Raw genomic sequence first — 23,608 nt, 5'->3', positions numbered from 1 at the left:
AGAAATGAAGTCATTTCATTGATCAAAAACATTTGTTAAAGTTTTTTTATATTTACAAATCATACAAACAGTGCTTGGTGTATTAACAAGGTGTATGGTAAATCCATGTGGACTGTTTGGACAAAAGAGGGACCATGAACTCTTCTTCCCTTTTTCCATGCGTGTTCTGTGTTCAGACAAAAGGGAAAAAGAAATCAAAGGGCAATTTGGCATTGATGGTGGGTGTGGCTCTGTAACCAGGAAGAGCAGCAGCAGAAACTGGTACAAAGGCCACTGAGCTCCTGATTGACAGGATGCTGCTTCCTCCAGACAACATGTCCTGAGGCAGAACAAAGACAGTCAGACACAGTATAAATGATTAGACTGCCATTGCAGTTTTTGGGAGGGTTAAAACCTGCAAGTATGCCAGTATTTATGACAAAGCCGAGTCTTACCAAACTGGTAGTGTTGGTTCGGATCACTTCTTTGATGCTCACTATCTGAGCTTGGGGGTTCATCAACAATCCATATTTAGTCCATTCAATTTGTAAGTGCAGTGAAAGTGGGATGCTGCAACTCTGTGCTTCCTGCAAAACACAACAATACTACTGGATTGGGGCCGCACAACACAGATTCCATAAATGAAATGAGCTTTCTGTCAACATGCAGTGTCTTTAACTTATTTTCTATATAAGGCAAACATATAATATCTCACCCTGAAATTTGAATATGAATTGATGAATGATTGAAGTCAGTTATAAAAAAACAACCACAAGTGTTTCTGGTATGTAAACCATACACTTAACCCACAAACAGTAGTGATTAGCAGTCATACAAATGTGCAAATTAGGCTCAATCACTTCCAACAATCAATATATGTGTAAAGTCATGAAAAAAGGGAAATTACAAAAACAAGACAAATAAATATGTTTAAAAAAAAGGGGAAATAATTATTAGTAATATATAGAAAAATACAAAAAAATAATGGGAAAACAATGTAGAAACAAATCAAATATAATACAATATAAGACTCGTTAAGACACACAAACTGTCACAAATAAAAATGCACTGAAATGTTATAGGTATTGGACATATTTGGTCTGGATTGATTTACACTTCTCCAATCAGATTCAGGATGAGACTAGACCCGAGACTCTTTTCTGTTTTCAAACCATGCTCACCACAGGATTAAAGTTGCTCTCGATCGGCATCCAGTCCAGTGGATAGTCTAGTGGGGAGTTTCCAAAAGATGCCACACAATTGGCATGGTTTGGTCCTCTCAAAGCATCCAAAAGCACCTCAAGGACCAGGGAGCAGTTGGCAGCATCCTTCAGTCTGCAGGGACAAGACAAGTCACCATCATATATGTATTAAGACACAAGGAAGCACTGTACCAGAACATAGTAAGCAGATGTGTTGAGTATTGAGTGTTGAGATATGTCCTGCCTTAATGTGCAGCCAGACACAGAGTCCAGACCGAACAGGACAGGGGAGCGCCTATGTGGTCCCTGCAGACAGTCCTGGTCCTCAGCACTGTGGAGAAGAGATACTGTGTCTCTGGGGTCGACGCTTCGAGAGATCCCTGTGACAACAACTGTTAAGGACAAATCCTGGGCCTTGTAGCACATCAGAACATCATCTCTTTCTCATCAAACACTGGCAAAGTATCCATACTACGTACTACTGTCCAAAGATATAACTAAAATGTTTCTATTCACACTGATTCATACTGTCTGTAAATCAAGGTGAGGGAAATCCAGCGTCCAGGCAGGTAAAGGATATTCTGCTGTTCTTGTTCCAGATACAAGAGGTAGTCCAACCACATAACCTGGATTTCCACTGCAGTGGATGGCCGCCTCTTCCCCATCCTCCTGTTTAATAGAGACAAGCTAAAGTACATTATTTCAGAAAAAAATTGTTTTAACACCCTATATCAATGATTGAAAGGGAAACTTCCCTTTAATGCTAGAATTCTACAGTCATTTTGCAGCTTTTCTCAAAAATACAGGATCATGCAAATTTAAAACATTGAGGAGCAACCTGGCAACCCCATACCCAATGGTTTTTGTTACATTATCAAATGTCTGCAATCAAGACACAATTTGAGTGCTATGAGTGTCTATATCATCAGATTTGATTCTAAAATGTTTTACAAATCTGCACCCTTGCATGGAGAGAGCAGGTTCACTCTAGTCTTTACAGAAGTTTCAGTCATATCTTAAGCTTTGCGGCCTCTACCATTTTAAATATTGCACTCTATGCTGCAACCTTTGGGGACAAATAAAGTTAAAGTTGTGAGGCAACTGAAAACTGCTCTATTAGTTTCAACAACTCAGATACAATAGAAAGCTCAAGCTCTCCTCACAATGCAGTCCTGGCAAATTTACCAGCAAGGACCTGATCCGTTCATTTAACTCATACTGATCTTGTTTTATGAAACCTGTTTTGAAAGTAAATACGACTTCAAATGGTGGTTCAGACACTCCACAATACAAAGACAATGCCTTGTTGAGGCAACCTGGAAAAATGTGATGCGAAACTCCTGTTCCAGGGACAGTGCTGCTTCACGGGCAAATCCAAGTACCAGAGACACCGTCACATTCACTATCTCACCAGCTGGGTTGTACTTAGTCACATAAGCAACCTATGGAGACACAAATGTCTAATTGGTCCAGCAGACAATGACTTATTTTATTTGCAAGAGTTTTCATTCCAAGTCTAAAACTTCAGCTATGTATCTCAAAATACAGGTTGTGTGTTGGAGTAGACTCACCTTCAGCACCACATTAGCACAGACGGTCGGGTTCAGGAGAACAGGGTTGAGGTTTTCTCCACCACTGATCATCAACTCTGTCTGAGTCCCATCAACAGACTGCAGGATGACTGACGCCACCTCAACAGGAACAAGCTCAAGCAACATCACAAACATCCACATTAATCCACAATTATTTAACAAAAATATATTTTCAGATTTACCCGCTTACATCAGTCTGTAGAGTTTGTTTACAGGAAAGCAAAGCTGGTGGATCAGTTGCTCCATCACTTTAATCCAGACTGAAAAACCTCAACTATTGGATGGTTGGCCTCTGGATTTTGTACAGACATCAGGAGGAATTTTAATACCTTTAGTGATCCTCTGACTTTTCATCTAGTGCCACCATCAGGTCAAAAAATGCACGTGTCCAATACATTGGTTTATAGCAGTGATTCTCAACTGGTGGGTCGCGACCCAAAAGTGGGTCGCGGACCCGTTTTCAAAAAAATAAATAAAAATAAAATAAAAAAATTTGTGATTTTATTTTGAAGGGCATTTGTTTTATGCAGCGGAATTATTCCAGCATTTACGGCACTTGTTCAGTGGTGCAGGAAAAACACCGACCAATGCGGTGTGAATCACATCACGTGATGAAGCTCAGCAAATCAAATATGAGTATTCTGACAAGTTTCCTGACTTGAGTGAGATGTACACACACCGTGACACACAGGGACAGACGAGGAGAGAGAGAGCAGAGCAGGACTATTGAGCTGTGAGTTGTGAAAGTCAAATCATAGGACGATCTCCAAAAGAGAGAAATGTCCAGAGAGACCAGAGTCATTAGACTCTGACTGCACAGACTCATAGAGGTGAATTCTTCAAACACTAATTTCTCTTTTTGGAAGATGAGAAAAATATAATATTGTGGATTTTTCACTTCACCCTGAATGGACTGAGTTTAAAGCTGCAGCGTAATTCAGTAAAAATATTTTTTCTAAATTGAATTTCATTGCGTAATTTATTTTTTAATCCAGCTGTTATTTTACTTGAAATGAGAAGAACATGTATTCATGTATTTATAATCCATCCAGTTAAATTTTAAAAATGAGAATAATATTTGTTAAAATATAATTGATGTGTGCTTTCTTTATTTGATTTGACAGTTGTTTACTACACAGAGACGTTACTACTAGACGTCTTGAATATAGATATACCCAAATTATATATATATATACACATATATATATATATATATATACACATATATATACATACATATACATATACATACATATATATATATATATATATATATATATAATTTGGGTGGTGGGTCCCGGCTTGTCATTAAGGGGTTATGGTGGGTCCCGCAGCCAGACCAGTTGAGAACCACTGGTTTATAGGGTTAGTCTAAACTATTGACATTCCCGTTGTTGCAGGGAGTGTGTGTATTTCAGAAGCAATGGGCCTTTGGAACAATGGCTATTTGTTTTCTTGATAACGGGCTGTCGGACAAATGGCCGTTTGGTCCAATGGGACAATTTTTGGACTATTGGTGTAATAGTGGGCCATCAGAACAATGGCATGGCACCTTTGTATGCTGATGTTAGTTATCTTTTTTTTCTTCCAGTTTTATAGATATGTTTTTATCATGGGATAATTACGACACTGATTGATTCAAAATGTTTGCAGTGCATTACAGCATCATTAAAGCAGACAGGATGTTCACTGTTGTGGATTACATATCTCTATCACTATCCCACTGCTTGATTTTCATTCTAGGAAAAACCTTACTGAGAAATCTAAGACGCTACCGATTTGTTTTGATTTCATAGATTGCAGAAATGTAAAGCAAAAAGTAAAGTGTTGTGTCAATGCAAATATGACAATAACTGAATACTTACTTCTTCTCGGTAACAGAGAGAAATGTAACAATGTTTTCGGTCCTCACATTGCAGCAGTCAACCTGTTGTCTGTGCTAACTTACTGCACTCTGTGACATGTTTTTGTGGTCCACCTATTCTTTGCGCAACACGATTGTCAGTGTCTTGCTAAATTTCCTGGTAAGGCAGGAGATGTGATGGCATGTGAGTTTTTAATGTTATGTCAACAGTCTAAAGACATAACTTTTCAGATAATGGAGAGACCATGCGACTATACACATATACAGTATATGAAGGCATGATTTTGCACAACATGTGTTTCAAGATGTTTGTAAAACAATATAAAATAAAATTATAACAAATACAATTGCAAACAAGTTGTAAAGATAGGGCACTATATCATATGGTTGCACCTAAGAAATGAAAATAAAATGAAAATAAATCAAGCGGAGGCGACGTGACATGCAGTGTGTTCCAACCGCGCCCTCCAGAGCAGCTCATGTTACAGAATGACTAGCGGCAAAACCAGAGAGAGAGAGCGAGAGAGAGCGCGAGAGACACAGAAAGAGAAAAAGATAAGAGATAGGGGAAGGAAGCGATGCACCAAGATGGACAGATTTGTGACTGGTATCAAGCGCAAATCAGATGGCAAGTCTGTTACAGCTGTAACGTACGCGACCACCACAACAACGGCACAAAAAAAGGTAAAAGCAAGAAAATATAACGAGGCGTATCTGTCCCTGGACTTTACAAGCACTATGGTCGGCCAAGAAGAGAGACCCCAGTGTGTTGTGTGTCTTAACATACTGGCGGCAAACAGTATGAAGCCCACTACATTGAAGAGACACTTGGAAACCCACCACCCCGATCATGTGAACAAGCACCGTGAGTTTTTCAAAAATAAATTGGAAAACTGTCATGCCCAGCAGAGTCACTTTGTAAAAGCTGCATCTGTCCCTGTGTAAGCACAACTCACTGTTAAATATGAGGAAATATACGTTGTTTGCACTTAAAAGAAATAAAGTTCATTTTATTTTCAAAAGAATATGTCAGAAACCAATTTACATGCAGGAATAGGAATGTGATCGATGCAGAGAAAGCACTGAGTAACTTACACATCTTGTCTTTGATCATTATTCTATATGTAGGATTCTTTATTTTCTTGCACACAAATTCAGTTTGAAAAACCTACTGTTAAATGGGGAAATGTAAGTTGTTGCACTGTTCCTAACTTCAATTTTAACATTTGAAGTTAATTTTACTTGAAAATATATTGAAGAATGTAATGCAATTAATATGTGTGAAAGCACTACTTGAAAGCAATCCAAAGTCCAATCTTTTTGGAAATTGATTTTATTATTGCTATTTTGTTTCAGTAAAACAAACTGAACAATAAACTGTAAAGTGGAAAAAGTGAAGTGATATGTACTTATTTTAGAAGGAAAAACTAATATTTTATAGAGTTTATATATAATGCAATTCATTTAAAACAAAGAAGGTACGACCCATTTGGGGTGGGGCTTACAACGTTCCTATATCATCAAAGGGGGGCTTGACAGAAAAAGTTTGGGAACCACTGACTTAAATGATTGATCGCTTATCAAATATGTCAATTAATTTTCTGTCGATCACCTAATTTACTTACAGAGTCAAAGAAAAAAGTAGGCATACTTACTGCTGCATCTTGAGTCTTCCCCTGTTGAGTGGAAAAGATTTGGTTTAACATCTTTCAACCGATTCTTTCAGCATTTCCAATACAGTGACTCATTTATCTTGTGCACAAACATCCATGCTACTTTGTTTTCTTATTTAAAAATGTAAAAAAATTGAGTAAACTCAAAACTTAGAGAAATGAAAATGGCTGAAGCAGATTCAGAAAAGAAGGTGGACAAAAAGACAACTCACCGAAAGGTAAATTACAACACCTAAGAGATTACTTCAGCTGTTAGGTATTGTACTTTAAAATAAATAAAATTAGGGAACCCACACAAGATTTTAATATAAATCAGGTGGATTAACCATTTAATACCAGTGTATCCTCTGGGGTGCATTAAACGTCCCTCACTGAGGATGTGACAGTGTTTGAACGTAAATGTTTTCCTTCAGTGTATTGCAGAGTAAATGTGGGACTCACAGCAAAGACCCGGATGTCGGTGTACGTCTCCATATTGAGGGCAAGCAGAGATCCGCAGTCCTGCTTCAGAACCACACGCCGAGAACACCGACTGCTCTGATCCTTTAAGAACGCTGGGGAGACAAACAGGAAAAACGTAAGCAACAACACGCAAATGAAAAACACGATTCCGTTAAAGTCTTTTAGCATGTTTGAAATATGAAATTACAATGAGACGACGTAATTATTATAATCATTTTTATGTATTTTCTAAGTATTCCTTTTACAAAATATAAGCAAATTTTGAAAAAAGTATTAAACTGATAGAGTATAAAAAATGGCATGTAAAGACGAAATAATCTTAATATGATTACATAAAAGTATGATTTTTGCCTTATGTTTCTGACGAAGAATATTCTCACCACTCTCCTGAATGTTACACCGTATAATTCACACTTATCAGCCTTTACTGTGTGTCGCTGTTTTTACTTGGGATGCACTTTGTACCATGCTTGTTATAGGTATTATGAAAGCAGTCGTGTCAGCAGTCGTGTCATGTCCATAAGTGAGACTCTGTAGGTGCAATCAGGACCTGTTTTGTTTGAAGTTGTTATGACACTGTCAAAGTGTTCAGCAACTACAATTTTGCAAATGTATTCAACTATTGTAAAATCAGTTTTCCACATTACGTATGGTGTTTTTGGGGGGTGGAAATATAAATTAAATTCATCAATAATAAAATTAAACAGAGAAACATAATAATACAAATATACAAATTAATACATTCAATAAGATAGTTCTTCTGGGTTGCTGTCCATCTAAATTGACAATATTCTCTTTGTCAATGTTGGGAGGGTGAAATTCCAGATTTCCTCCATAGCCTTTTGCTTCCTTCCTTCCCTGTTCCCTGATATTGCCTCCACTGCTGCCTCAATTTTGTCTTTTCTGTTTTGGACAGCTGGCTGATGGGGGGGGGGGGGGGTTCACAATGTCCCCCCCTCTCTTTGCTAATATGTGTAGGACAAAAACACAGTATCAGCCATCAAAATACAAGCCCAAGAAAGTCAATGCTGTTTCAGAAAGCACAGAACAGGCACCAGTGGATCTGTACATTGACACTATTATAAAAAAGCATGAAAATAGAACAAGGGAACAGGCATTCGCAGAGGCAGAAATAGGAAGAGCGAAGCACAAGCTAAAGCTCAAGATAGATACAGGTGCCCAGGCTAATGTGATACCAGTAAACATATTTCACAAAATATTAGGGAGTATTGCATTAGGTCCATCAGACAGCAACATCTCAGGATATGGTGGACAGAGACTTGAGGTAAAAGGAGCTTGCAAGTTAGCATGCAGATACAGGCAGAAAACAGCCATGCTAGATTTTGACATAGTGTATGCAGAAAATGCGCCTCCTGTTTTGGGCCGACGTGCATGTTTAGACCTAAACTTGGTCAAGCTAGTGCACATGGTTGACGCACAGCCAAAACACACACCAGCATCACAGAAGAGTTTGCAGACGTATTTAAAAGCATTGGACTGTTCCTTGGAGAATGCACCTTTCGCCTTAAACCCTCAGCAATACCGGTGGTGTGCCCACCTCGCCGTATCCCATATGCCCTGCGCAACCGACTCAAAGATGAGCTTGACGAAATGGAAAACTTGGACATAATCCAAAAGGTCACAGAGCCGACTGAGTGGGTGAATGCACGAGTGGCAGTAGAAAAGCCGAAAACAGGAAAGCTTAGGGTGTGTTTAGATCACCCTAAACAAAGCTATCCAGAGACCCCACTATCCACTTCCCACTCTAGATGATGTCACACCAAGACTAGCCGGAGCACAGTACTTCAGTGTACTGGACGCTAGATCTGGGTACTGGACGATAAAACTCAGCCATGAATCATCCATGCTGACCACGTTCAACACCATCTACGGCAGATATCGGTTCAAAAGGCTCCCTTTCGGAATCATTTCTGCACAGGATGAGTTTCAGAGGAGAGTTGATGAGGCCTACGAGGGGCTTCAGGGCGTCGCAGCCATCGTAGATGACATTTTGGTGTATGTCCGCACCAAAGAGGAGCACGATGCCAACCTGCATGCCATGCTGGAGAGAACCAGAGAGAGAGGAATAAAGCTAAACAAAGACAAAAGCATCATCTGCGTCTCTGAGGTGAGCTATTTTGGACATAAACTGACACGAGAAGGCATCAAGCCCGACCCTAACAAGGTCAAGGCTATTAAAGAAATGACTCCTCCACGCAGCAAAGCAGAGCTGGAGACCATACTGGGAATGGTCACCTACCTCTCCAAGTTTGCACCCAGACTTTCAGAGACAATTGCCCCGCTCAGACAACTGCTGAAAGAGAACAGTGAATTCACGTGGGACTCAAATCAAGACGTTGCTTTCCAGCAAATGAAAGACCTGCTAATACAGGAGCCCGGCCCAGTGCTCACATACTTCGACCACACCAAAGATGTGAAACTACAAGTCGATGCATCAAAATGCGGCTTAGGAGCAGTCTTGCTCCAGGGAGAGAAACCAGTCGCATACGCATCCAAGACACTAAATGAGACTGAAGAAAATTACGCTCAAATCGAAAAGAAGCTGTACGCAGTGCTCTTTGGATGAAGACGCTTTCATCAATATCTGTACGGACGACAGGTGATCATCGAGTCAGACCACAAACCACTGGAGTCAATCATGCGGAAACCCTTGGCAGCCGCACCGCCACGCCTACAACGCATGATACTGCAACTACAAAGGTACGACATTACCACTACACACAAGCCTGGAAAACAAATCCCGGTCGCAGACACGCTGTCCAGAAAGCCGATTGAGTGTGCTGATAACTCTTTGAGTGAAGGCATGGATTTACAAATCCACACGGTGAACAGCAGTGCACCGGAGAGAGTGATCGCAAAATGGCAGAAATCAAAGCCGCCACAGTACAAGATGAGCAACTCTCAATGTTGAGACATGTTATCCAAGCAGGATGGCCTGAGTCGAACAAAAGATGTCCGCCTGCTGTCGCTGAGTATTGGAATCATCGGGACGAGATATCAGAGACAAACGGGATCCTGCTCAAAAGGTGAAAAAAATCATTGTGCCACACTCACTCAGAGCTGAAATGCTTTCACGCATACACACTGGACACTTAGGGATGGAAAAGTGTAAGCAGCGAGCAACATACGTACTGTTCTGGCCCGGAATGTGCAAACAGATAGAGGCACTAATAGGATCTTGCAGCATCTGCCTGGAGCGACGCAGCTCCAATACAAAAGAACCGATGCTCTCGCATCCTATCCCGGAATGACCTTGGCAAACGATAGCCACAGACTTGTTCACCTGGCGCAGTACCGACTATATAGTTGTCGTTGACTATTATTATAGCAGGTACTTTGAGGTAGAGAAAATCATCAACCTCACATCTGCAACTGTCATCCAAAAGCTGAAATCCATGTTCGCCAGATTTGGAATACCCCACAGTAATCAGTGACAATGGACAGTTCACAAGAGTTCAGAGGTTTTGCTCACGCATGGGACTTTGAGCATATCACGAGCAGCCCGCTGTACCCGCAGAGTAACGGTTTGGCTGAAAGGACTGTTCAGACTGTCAAGGCACTCATGGACAAAGCACATGCACAGCAGACAGACCCGTACCTCAGTTTACTGGAATACAAGAACACACCAGTTGATGGACTGAAGTCGCCAGCGCAGCTGCTCATGAGCATGCGTCTGCGCTCAATCCTACCAATCACAGAAAAACAACTGCAACCTGAACTTGTCTGTCACAGCGCAGTTCACAGCAGAAGGCAACTGTGCCAACAGAGACAAAAACAATACTACGACAGGAATGCTAGGACACTACCGGCACTACCAGAGGGAGCTATGGTCCGTTTCCAGCTTCCCACAGGGACTTGGGAACCCGCAACAGTAGTCGAGCCAGCAGGTACCCAGAGGTCCGACAACATTCGCACTGATGGAGGTCACATGCTCAGGCGTAACCGGCGTCACCTCCTGCAGATGTGTGAAAGTGGCGCAAGCCAGGTGCTTCCACCAAACAACCACCAGGTGGAGCCTGAGGACACTGAGTCTCAAACAGTACAGCAGGACCCTGCACTAGCAGGTCCCAAACAGCCACCAGACTGTACTACCACCAGATCAGGCAGCATAGTGAAGACTAGAGACATATTAGACTTGTGATTCCCAACAGGAAAAGAACTGAAGGATATGTTCATGAAAATAAAGTGTTTAAGTTTGAAACAGTTGAAATGCTGTTTAGACATGAACTGTTGATGAGAAAATTGTTTTCATATTTCCTTCAGTAACAGTGTTCTTGCAGATTTGGCATACGTAGCTGCCATATGCAGTTTTTCTGAAATGTTTAAATGCATGTTTACTATTTAATTTGGTAGCTATAGCCATGTTTTGTTTCAAAAGAAGGGGGGGTGTAGTATCTTGGATACTTCCGGTTCATGTAGCCATCACATTGTGATGATGTCACATTTTAAATAGAATAAAGAAATGTATGATAAAATGAAAATGTTTTAGTTTAGTTTTACATTGGTTGTACCACCTGACATGAAAAGTGCACCAGCCTGAAAGTAACTATTTTTTATCAATATTTAAAAGAGATATAAAAACATTTTCACCCTGCCATAAAGGTCAGTTGAGGTCCTCTTGATGATGCAATATCGTGTTTACTGTTCTGCACTTTAATCTTACAATAAAAGTTCCATCTTTACATTTGTACCATCCTGACATTCAAATTGCTGGACAAAATATTTTAAATTATCTCAACAGCTTAAAAGTATTGGTATTTGTAAAAATTTGGTTCATTTAAATTGTATCAACAATAAAATGCCACAGTATTTTATTTTGAATTAATTATCATTTAAATACCTTTTTTAATAGTTTTCTTAGTCTGTTCATTTGCTAGGACGGTTGCACCGCCTGACATTTTCAGGGTTTGAAGTGCCAAATCATAAAATAATTGATTTATTTGTTTATTTTGCAGGGACAATGCACACCATTCAACAGTCCAACTGTAAGTGAGCCAGAGTTAGCCAGAGAGGCTAGTTTTCATCTGCTGTCCCCGTCCAGATGTTTGAAGGCAGCCTAAAATCACAAAATCTCAAAACATAAATAAATAAAATAGAAGTAAAATTCATAAACAGACTAACGTATAGACAAAACCAATACACATAAGCAAAAGACAAGTGTACATAAGACACTAGAGCAGAGCAGACATAACAGGCTGCAGCAGGCGTCAGGCAGAACAAACCCGCCTACAGTACAAGCACATATACAACACTGAGGCACATAACAGACACATCAAAATGGAAAATAGCAACACTGAATTAAAGCTGCAAGCAGCGATGTACGGGCCCTCGCACCTTCCGCACATAAAGGAATGTTTCTTCTTACATTGCAGACGCTTTTTTCCAAAGCGTCTTACAATTCAGAGTTTATCACATTTATACACCGTAGGCACAGCTACGGGAGCAATTTTTGGGGTTAAGTGTCTTGCTCAAGGACACATCAACATGCGACTAGCCCGGCCCTCTGATTGAAAGACGGCCCTGCTATCCACTTAGCCACAGTCGCCCCACTCTTCTCCTTATTCTTCTTCTATAATTTAGATCAGAGTCTCAAGATACTTTTTTTAAAGTCTCCATGTGATACATCTGCCTACTAAATTTCACACATCTAGGTGAAATGTACCGCTGAGGCTGCTGTTTTGAATATTAGTAGGGGGAGCTGTCAAGGCAATTTGTGATAGAAAAGGCAAAACCCATATGAGATATTTATGTCATCTATATCATCTTTGACACCATGACTATTTGATCATCCTAAGCCACAGAAAAATCTGCTTCCTTTTCATGATGAATAATGCGTTGCCACGGCAACATCTTTTGACGAAAACTCACAAAAATTCATGACGAACTATTATCAATGTCTTAAGGCTTTCTTTCTGAAATTTGAGGTTGATCTGGTGAAATGGCTAGGAGGCGTACATCAAAGTGTAAAATTTGTCAATCCCCCACACCTTAAAAAAAAAAGCAACAGAGCCTGTTTATAGCCGCATAAAAATCGGACCAATGAGAGAACAGTTTGCTTGCGCGTGGCATTTGTTTACAAGATAAAAAAGACAAAAAAACTTCCTGCACCGTGCCTTCGAAAAGGTAACAGACGTACACCAGAAGATTGGCCAGATTAGCCACATCTGTACTCGTCTGACTCGTCTACTTGCAGAGAGTAAACCTCACTCTTCTTTCTTCTTCACGCGACCGACTAATGTAGCCAGGATGTCTTCGGACAAAGCATCGATGCGGTGCGACACACTGTTGTTGGACGCGGGATCATGTCCAACTTTTTTGCTTCTCTCTCTCCAATCATACATTCCACCATCTCTTTCGGCGATTGTGTGCGGTAGCCCCTTTCTTGCTATTCTGTAACCAGATATGAAGCCCGTAGTGCGTGTTTTGTAGACCCAACACATGACTGCAGTTGTTTTTGGCTGTTTTGTAACTCCTCCAATTTCGATACAAAATATGTAAGGGGCTTTTGACTTGCACTGGCATGCTTGGTGTTCAGGTGGCGACGTAAATCAGAGGGCTTCAGACAGCTGTTAGCCAGAACCTCACTGCACACCACGCACTGTGGCTTTGGGCAATCTGCATCTGCATTGGCAATCCAAGTGAAGCCCAGACCCAGATCATTGATCATATTTCCTCTTTTTTTCCCCAGTCTGATGATCACGCTCGTTTCCTCTTTTTTCACCGTGACTCCGCGATGGGCCGATGTGCTCCCGATTTGTCTGTGCAATCCCTTCCTCCTTTTCGGTCTCCTCCGTCTCATCTTTCTAAGACTCCCGTTCGATTTCCTCTCCCGGTCTCTCCCCAACGCACCTCTCCATTCCTCTCGCCTCCGATTCCCCTCTCTCTCTCTCTGTCTCTCCTCTTTTATGACTGATAGCTTCAGATGTCCCACTTGACAGTTTCCCCGATTTCAGCCAGTTTGCATATTTGCATGAATGTTGCTGAATGGATGAAGTTAGCTGTTAGCTGATGTTAGCTGCACAAGCTAGGCTGGCTAGTGTGTACGTAAAAGACTGGCGGAAGGAGCTGAAGTGCATTTATTTATTAAATTGTAAGTTTTAAATTTTAAATAAAAATCTTACAAAGGGAATTTTTATAATTCATGTTTTTATTTTGTAAAAAATCCCACTTACATTTTTTAAAATTATATTTAATATTAATTGTTACACCATTCAACCGTCCTGTCTCCTAAAAATGACGTTCCCCCAAAACTAAAATGCATTCTCAATTACGTTTGACTAAAAACGTATTTTATCCCTGATTACGTTTGTGTTTGACTTATTACAAATACGTTTCTAATCAACATTTTAACACTAACCTTTTTTCCCCTCTCCACCACCGCCTCTCATTCTCCCTATTACGCGGTCAGAATACTAGCACAACACCCGCCTGTCTCCAGCAGAAAAGCGCTCATCCAGGTCGAGCAACGAGGAACATTACGCGGCTACAATACCTCCACAAAGGCCCGCGTGTAAAATCCGGGAATAACCATGACTCTTAAGGGTTAGATTTGGGTGGGGACATGGCTTCCTAGTGCTGCTTCGTCGAAATTTTGTAGGGGGCGCTATTGAGCCGATTTGCCACTCTGAACCTATAAAATCTTATTATACAACTATATTTTGGGCTTGTAATATGGGTGCCAAGTTTGCATATGTTTCGAGCATTTTTTGCCTCTCAAAAATACCTCCGCTTTTCACGGCAAAGACTGCGTCGCCATGGCAACGGCGTTCGACGAAACATCAAAAGCTTCATGATCTGGCATTATGAACTTCTTACATTTGTGTGGAACTAATTTGATGTTGGTCTGATTTACCAACTAAGAGAAACAAGCCAAAGTATAAAGACTTTAACTTCCTGTTACCAGTAGGTGGCGCTATGACTATCATTCAAAATTGGCCTGCAGATGTCTTCAGGCCTGGAGTCTAATCAAACATGTGAAATTTGGTAAAGATCTGATGAGTTACATCAGTGTATTCATTCATGACGAATGATTGAAAGTTGCCGAGCCGCCACGTCGCCGCCCTTCAACAACTTCTTATAATCTTCACAATGAAGCATTATCAAGACTTAAGACTTTTCTGATTAATCTGTGAGGAGCAGGATGTCAAAGTACAAAACGTACAACTTCCCAGTTGCCACTAGGTGGCGCTATTGCTATGATTGTAAATTGTCATATAGATGTGTTCTGAGTCAGGATGTTATGTTATGATATTAATAATAATAATCAATTAATTAATTCATATGATTATTGGGTATATAATTAATTAATTCATAATATTATGATATTATGTTATCATATGAGAGATTTGGAGCAGATTAGACAATGTACGGCCGAGTTACAACAACTTCCTTTTTCATGGTGAATGTTTTTTTTGCTGCCACGCTACATAGTTCGATAACTTTTTGATCTTTGAGTAACTTTTCACTGCCAAGATCTGAAGTCGATTGGGTTAAATCTCTAGGAGGAGTTCATTGAAGTCGGGCTCCTACAAATGGTCCAAAAACGTAATAAAATTCAAACGCCCGACTTCCTGTTTGGTTTAGTGAAAAATTCCAAGTGGATTTTTTTGTACGTCCCATCACGATCTACATACCTACCAAATTTCATATAGCTAGGTGAAACCTAATGTTGGAGCTACTCAATAGGGGGGCGCTATCGAGCCAATATTTCATACCGCAGCTGGACACCCCAATCAAACTGCAATTTTCGCAAATTCTGGCTTGCGTGCCAAATTTCAAAAGTATTCCAGTATCCCAAGCACCTCCTTTTTGCAACGAAACACGCGATAATAATAATAAACAATAGAATAACAATAGGTCCTCCGCTCCGACTACGTCGGTGCCCGGGCCCTAATTAGAATAACAATAGGTCCTCCGCTCCGAGACTACGTCGGTGCTTGGGCCATAATAATAAACATTAGAAGACCAATAGGTCCTCTGCTCAGACTACGTCGTGCTCGGGCCCTAATTATAATCCTAGCGATTTCAATAGGGCCTCCATGGCCCGATGTTGACGGTGCTCGGGCCCTGATTACCCGCAATCTTCTGCATCCATGGGCCCATAGAGCCAGCGCAGAAGCGTTTCCTTTAACTCCACCTTCCAGCCCTCGGTTCGGCCTTGTTCTTCCAAGATTCAAATGAACGGAGGAAGGAAAAGAACACTGGATTTGGCTACCCTCTGAACCCAAAGCAGTTTCAGGGTGTTTTTCCACTCCTGTCACATTTTTCTCTCTGTGGCCTTGATTTTCACTGCAATTAAATAACTTGCATGAAATAGCAGTCCACTTCCTAGTTTTGGTACAGTTGGGTTTTTAAAACTGATGCAAACTCTACTCAAATACACACAAACTGTACTCGGGAAGGATCGGTCGACAATGTTCACACCAATCAAACAAACTGGACTATGGGGTCAAGTCAAGTGTACTCACATCTGGGCTGGGTCTCTGATATGAAACCCTCAGTCTGATAATCTGACAGAATTGACAGATTTGTTACAAATATTGCTGACTTAATGACTACTCCACTACAGTAACACTACTTTTTAGCATTCATCATTATCCCATAATTATCACACAGTTGCAACACTTTAGCAAAAGTAGCACTGTCCCTTGCAGTTACCTGCAGGACTGGTGTCCACACAGTCAGCAGTGACACAAGGAGCTGGCAGCCAGAACATCCCTCTCTGTCCACTCTCTCCCGCTGTCACCATCACATCGCCCCACTGAAACCATAAACCATCAGCAGAGATTGAACATTGCTCTTTCGCGATAATTACAAATAATCAATTTGAGACAAACGGAGACAGAATAACCGATCAAAACGGAGATTTGCCTGGTATCCAGACAAGGCCTGGAGCTCTGCAGGGGTCACCGGACCACCGTTCTCCTCTGAGCCAAATATAAAGCTGGTGAATTCTTTTAAGAGTGAGTCAAAGTTGCTGTCAGTTGGAAGAGCAGGAGAGGGGTGAGATAATCCATCAACACCTAGACAGAACATATTGTCAGCAAATGAGACAAACTTGGAGTAAAGTAATTTGTTACATAGCTGCCTACTTTACCTAGTCAACCACTTTATAATCAAAGCAGCGTACAATTATATTCTGCATAATATACATTCATTCAAATGAAAACAAAAAAATGACACCCACCTTATCCTTTCACTTCTGCATAAAAGGGATGGTTTGGATTGTGAGTGTGGTTGAGGTACTTATCCCTAGTCAGTGTATTATCTTGAGCGCCGTCCTTTCCGACGGCATCATATCCATCTGTGCTCTCTTCAAAGCTAACTGACTCCATTGACAAAAACATTTAACCAGCAGAACACGGAAGTTGCTCGTCTATCGCCGCCTCAATCAGTGCGTTTGTTTGTGTTACTGTGTGATTTTGGTAAATCCAAGCTGTCACTTTAAAATACCAAAGTCACACAATAACACTAACTAACTAACCGACTGAGGCAGAACAAGGCCTCCCCACGTTCTTCAAGGTAAAACTACTATTTTTGTCAATGGAGTCTCGTGGCTTTAAAGAGAGCACAGATAATGGCTTCAGTCAAGGTGAAATATTCTAAATACAGCATACACACAAATTGACACATAGACACATTTTCTGTCCTAAGCTGTACATTAGTTCACTCCTGTACTTGTGTTTCTCCAAACTAGGAGCATGCTGGCAGTCATCACTTTATGTTCATTTAAATCCAGTAATTCAAAAATTGGTGTCAGACTCAAGTAATAATTGATATTTTCCTAAAGATACTTTATTCACAGTTAATTTAAAATCCAAATGAAGGACCATTCATGACTTACGGTTCTGTGACTGAATGCAGAAGACGTCGTAGTTAGTCTCCTTCCGAACAGATGACTGTAGCTCTGAGTAGCCATCAATCCTGCTCCCTAAAGAGTAAGTCGCTACATCATTGCTGCACAGCTGCTTTTTGCCACTACAAACAAAAAAAGAAACACCAATGATGATCCAGAACATATAATGTGTGTAGACAGATGTTACATTGCTTATCTATTGTGAATAACCACCGGCCTAAGATCGCCCACTGCCAAAGGGTCAATTAACATCTCCTCATTCACCATTCATTGCATAAATCTCTCTATTTCAGAGTGATAAACTGATGAACTGCTGCTAAGAACTTGATAATATAGTTTTCAGGGTGGATTCTAGTGCAGTTATTAGTGTACTGTGAAGAGGACTAGGATGCAGACACAGCTCTGAGGGGCACCAGTGCTGATTAATCTGGGATATGAGGTTACATTGTTAAATCTAACACGCTGGGTACGATTGGGTAAAAAAGAAAAATATCATCCAAAAAAAGAAATAACATCCACATCCATCGGTTTCAATTTCTGAATCAATATGTGAGGCTGTAGTCTATCAATAGTTGAGCTAAAATCAACAAACGGGAGTACATAAGCTTTGGGGTCTTCCAGATGTTGAGTCATCAGGTGTGCGATGTTGTTAATAGCATTGTCTGTGCAGCATTACTGATTTCTTCCGGAGGGTGGTGTGCATATCCAAAGATGGGGCATCATGCTGATGTCAGTTTCTCTGCACATGTTTTTAGGATAAATGCAGAGATACCATCTGGCCCAGTGGCCTTCTGCCTTATGCCATGTCCACACTAGTCCACTTTTCCTACGTTTACACTGAGCAGCCACACGACGCCGGAGTTTTGGAGCAGCCTTAACGGAGGAACCTGAAAACTCCGCCGAGGTTGGAGGTATTTGAGAACCCCGGGGTTTTGGTTCAGTGTAAACGTTGGATACGGATGTCTGTTAGAAAAAAATGAGCCCACAGCCGTGCTCGCTACTGGATTGGTTATTACCAGCCATGACGTCTCCGTCCCTGATTCGTCACACTCACTATCACGTGACCCGTACCCGGAAGAAAACAAAACAGCCGGCGACCAGCAGCGATTATTCCAACATGGATAACGAATGGCAAGCCTTGCTTGCTTTGTTGTCTGTAGTAGCAGCTATTGTAGAGTTAAATTCGTCATTTTACAATGCTTACAATGCTGCTGATGCCTACATGCGGAGGAGGCGAGCCGTTCTTCGAGCGATGAGCAGCAATTCCCGAGACCAGCGACGCTATCAGCCGTACATGGAGCGCCGGTTTTGGGTGAGACCAGGAAGAACGAGCGCCTGGTAGAATAATTTCATCAATGAAGTTATGATTCCCGAAGAATGCCGAGAAAACTTCCGAATGTCCAGATCGGCATTGATCAACCTCAGCGAAATGTTACGTCCGCATGTGGAGGGAGCAACAACCACGATGAGGGCGCCCGTGGATGTACTTACAAAGGTAGCGTGCACGTTGTATTACCTGAGTGACGAGGGCAGACTCCGGAAAACCGCTAATGCATTTGGACTATCTCGACAAGTTGTTTCAGTCATCATCAGACACGTCTGTAGGGCCATCACCGTCTTCCTGGGTCCCAAGTACATCCAGAATCCGAGTACCGAGCCCGAAGTGAGGGACCTTGTGGTCAACTTCTTCCAAGCACACGGTATGCCACAATGCTTGGGGGCCATTGACTGTACACATATCGAAGTGAAACAACCACGTGCCAACTCTACAGACTACATCAACAGAAAGGGGAAACATTCTTTGAATGTACAGGCCGTGTGTGACTACAAATACTGTTTCATGGACGTTGTTGGAAATGGCCGGGAAGTGTTCACGACGCGCGTATATTTGCCAACTCGAAATTTAGTTGTGACCTAAAAGATGGAGTGATTAGGTCTGCCTAAAAGGTGATTGGACCTAAAAAGGTTTTAATCACCAGCTTTGCATGATGGTCAGTTACAGAGATCTAAAAACGTCGCTACAATTCTGAGGAAAACTCCTGGGTTTCATATATTGCAGGGAGGACTAGACCTTTATCTGAAGCAGCATGCCTTCATTTCTAGTTTCCCCCGTTTCCCATATTTTATTGTATTTACATTTTTGTCTTGATTAAATTCCACATAATGTACATTTCACACAAAAACTCAATCACCAATCTGCTGCTCTCACTTTCTTGGAAATATTATTTTCATTCAGTTATTAATTCCAGTCACTTCCATTTTGTCTCATTCCATCTATGTTAAGCTGGTGTCACTGAAACAACACTTCCCGCACTGATATTTCATATTCAAAGCCTAGGGTCTCAAAGGGCTAAAGGCCTCCCTTACCTTCTAGGCTTTTAATTAGAAATGTAGTTGAGTTGCATTGACGGTGACTTAAACACCACTCATCACGAACCTAAAAACTTATGTGTTAAGTGATTTAAATTAAGAAGTGAATAAAAAACTGTATTTCAAAAAGAAAACTCGGAGCAGCAGAGTGGTGAGTATGACATAACTGTTTTGTTGTACTGTGTGGAAATGTACATCCCACTGAATTTACTATGTGAGCTGTTAGAGTACTGTAATTCTACTCCTCCCCAATGTTTTCATCTGGACTTTATTAACATCTGGCCTTCATTTTTCCATGTTTGGCCATTGTTTGAAAAATTTATTTTTAATATAGACAGTAAATGAAATCTGTTTTCTGCTTTGTTACAGTGACAACCCTTTGCAGGTCCATGATACTAATGAATCATTGTGACTGAAAATGACAAAAGACACAGCAGGCTAGTAAGCAGCAACCCCCACTCCTCCCTTTGGACCAGGTGGGAGACTTGCCTGACAGTGTCCACTGAGCAGCCGGTGAACAGAGAAACCTCCTCACTACATGCTCTGTCACAGCAGCAGTTGATGTCACACACATCCTTGTGCTTGTCACAGGGACACAAGCTGGCAACTGAAACACACAGCAATGCTCAGGTTAGACAAAGGCATTCTCACAACAAAGCTAAGTTTATCCACCTTGGTGTGGGTGTGCTTTTTACTGCAATAATATACATTACAAGGACTTAATGCATCAGCATGTGCATTGTGTAAAGCTATGCAGGATATGTCCCAGTGCCTGTACATGACATGTTTGCATGTGCACGTGGATATTTTAATGAGCAGCTATGTTATACACAATTAGTTATTATTTTCAAAAGCGTATTGTCTATATGCGTTTGTGCATTTATAATTGTAATGTTTACATATTGTTTGCGTACTTAGAAGTGTAGCCGAGGGTTATATTGCACCTATACTTTATAATAGTAATAACACGGGGCTCCGTAGTCTGCACCAAGATGGCAACAACTTTATTTCCTTCACAAATACCAGTAGAACCTTTTTCCTCTTCAGTTTTATCCTTCACAATAAAAGCCCCATAATAGCGTACATACCTCCCCTCCTCCAGAAAGAAACAGTTTCTAAACATTCTAAATGCAACAAACACATTTTCCAAACCCCAGTAACATCATGTCAACACAAAATGTAACAGTAGACAACATTATACATGCTCCCATCACCCAACTGCACAGCCTCCAGATAATATGCCCCACTAATCCCAATAGACATCAGACATACACCATAGCGTTTGGACACACCATACATATAAAGCATGTGCTGCTACAGCGAAGAAAACATGTTAACAGATCTATTCACACATTCACCACTCACAAATCAATTAGTGACAAGTGACAAAGTCCTTTAAATATGCTGGTTGTCTCACAACTCTCTTAGAACAAGACAGTCTGTTGTGCTTCACTGGCGACCCCTCGTCCTGCGGCGAAGGGGCTTGGTGAGGAGAAGCCGGGAGGCTACTTGAAGAACCAGCAGGCCGTAGCAAAGTGCAAGGTTTCAGTCTATCATAATGAACAACCTGCTCCGGCCAGTTGATCAATGAGAGTCTGATTAAATCTTTGGACCATGCCGTCTGATTTGGGATTATACGGCATGCGAATATTATCTTAATCCCTTAAGAAAACACTGCTGGCCCTGGTCACTGTGAACCACTTCTGGAACGCCATGTACCAGCACGTAATCCTCAAACAGACACTGTGCTACTGATTGGTGCGTTTGATTAGGAAGAGCATACAGGTTTACAAACTTGGAAAAGTAGTCTTCCACTACTAACACATATCTATTGCCCTTAGAAATCACTGGTAATTCAAGACTATCCATTGCCACTCTCTGGAATGGTCGTGTTGCTTGGGACCCGTCCATTGGCGCCCGGTGCTTAGGCACAGGGGCTCTGCGTCTGACATGGGAGGCACTGTTCGCACCACTGTTGAATGTCTTTGAAACATATAGGGCCAGTAACAAGTTTGCCTTGCTCGTTCCCACTCTCATTCCGCTGAGAAATGCGGCGCCACATCCCCATGTCCATGAAGATGCTGCAGCATATCAGGGACAAGCAATGAGGGCACGACCACTTGATACTGAGCACCCCTTGTGAGGGAGGAAGTCACTCTCCGGCAGAGTAGGCCATTCACCACAGAAGGCTATTCAGTCCATAACTACCGCAGCCACCTGGAGCTGACTCATCTTCTCCCGAGGTGGTCGAGAATCCCTCCAATCCAACACCGTATCAATATCTGGATCGGCCTGTTGCAGTTCTTTCAGTCCAGTCCCATCATGTGAAAGTGCATGAATGAAAGACAGGTCATTTATCTCACTCTCCGGTTCCACCGGCTGCTCCCTGTGATGAGGTCAGAGGTCCACCGTGGATGGCGGTGTCAACAGACTGTGTGCTTGGGGAACACCTGAATCCCTGTCTGAGCCTCCTGCATTCACCTGTGTGGTGACCTCTCGTGAGGTGTCATTCACCGTACCAGCCACAAGATCCTGTGGCCACCGCCGTTAGAGGCATCAGCATGAGTATGCTGTTGTCCATCCTTGTGTTGAATGACCTAGTTGAAAGGATCCAGCTCCAATATCCCACCGCTGACACCTATGTAGCAGAAGGTTATGTTGCGCCTATACTTTATAATAGTTATGAAATAATACGGGGCTCCGTAGTCTGCACCAAGATGGCAACAACTTTATCTCCTTTACACTCACCAGTAAAACCTTTTTTCCTCTTCCCCTCCTTCAGTTTTATCTTTCAGGATAAAAGCCCTAGGCACATACACTGGAACACTGCTTTCCAGAGAGCTCTTAATGTAACTGGAAATAATAGATTACAGGAACATGTCGATATCTGTATGCATGGGTGTGTATAATGTGCATGTTTTTTTCTTTTTCTTCAGTCAGAAATTCGAAATGATATGCAAACAATAAAAATGTAAGACTATTTTTGGTATTTTACACCAAACTCTATTTAAAAACATCTCAGTTCAAAGTTGTCTTTTTGACATCAGCCGGACACATTCATTTGATTTGATTTAAACTAAACCGTTCATTTTGTAAAAAGAAAGTTAACGTTAAGTTAACAAATACTTCCACAACACGTGTAGAACATGGTGTACGCTGGCTAACGGTAGCTATTTTACGTAACGTAATACTAATAAGTGAGGAGTGCAGTGCGGTCTAGCCACAGATTACCTTTAGTGACAGGAGTGAGCAGGCGGCCGGAGACGGGCAGGGGCTCAGCGGGCAATGTCGGCTGAATGGGTTCCTCTGTTCTGCTGTATCTCGGTGTTGTCGAGTCAAAGTCTGTAGGCTGTGTGGTTGTATAATTGTCCGTAACATTATTTGTTACGTTCTGGTCACAATATGTCGTATTCAAGCTGTAGCATGTTGTATTTTCGTGTGTAGTTACGGCAGAATACAAGAGAAACAAACATAATAGGTTTGAAGTGGACCAAAACACAGCGGCTAACCCCGCCATCTTGGTTTAAATCGTTGCTATGGTTCTTCTTCTTCTTCTTCTTCTTCTGTGGTGTTTAATGGCAGCTTGGTCC

At 41.5% G+C, this 23,608-nt stretch overlaps 1 protein-coding gene across 3 annotated transcripts; it reads right to left on the bottom strand.

The window, feature by feature from the left end:
- Window positions 1-40: 40 nt before the first annotated feature.
- tctn1 (tectonic family member 1) lies at window positions 41-23,608 on the bottom strand. Of its 3 annotated transcripts, XM_079268804.1 has the most exons (15): window positions 23,477-23,608; window positions 23,250-23,338; window positions 20,508-20,625; window positions 17,637-17,770; window positions 16,664-16,815; window positions 16,451-16,553; window positions 6,752-6,864; window positions 6,293-6,313; window positions 2,753-2,887; window positions 2,498-2,623; window positions 1,762-1,850; window positions 1,426-1,563; window positions 1,161-1,314; window positions 435-566; window positions 41-319 (listed from the first exon to the last, which is right to left on the bottom strand). In XM_079268804.1, exons 1-15 carry the CDS (start codon window positions 23,533-23,535, stop codon window positions 173-175), a joined length of 1,710 nt encoding a protein of 569 aa, XP_079124930.1. In that variant the 5' UTR covers window positions 23,536-23,608; the 3' UTR covers window positions 41-172. The 3 variants fall into 3 exon arrangements, with proteins under 3 accessions (XP_079124930.1, XP_079124929.1, XP_079124931.1); XM_079268803.1 differs by having other exon boundaries at window positions 23,250-23,567; XM_079268805.1 differs by lacking the exons at window positions 16,451-16,553; window positions 16,664-16,815 and having other exon boundaries at window positions 23,250-23,567.

The sequence above is a fragment of the Melanostigma gelatinosum genome (assembly GCF_949748355.1).
Source record: "Melanostigma gelatinosum genome assembly, chromosome: 5".
Lineage (NCBI taxonomy): Eukaryota > Metazoa > Chordata > Actinopteri > Perciformes > Zoarcidae > Melanostigma > Melanostigma gelatinosum.
This window is presented reverse-complemented; position numbering and strand designations above follow the sequence as displayed.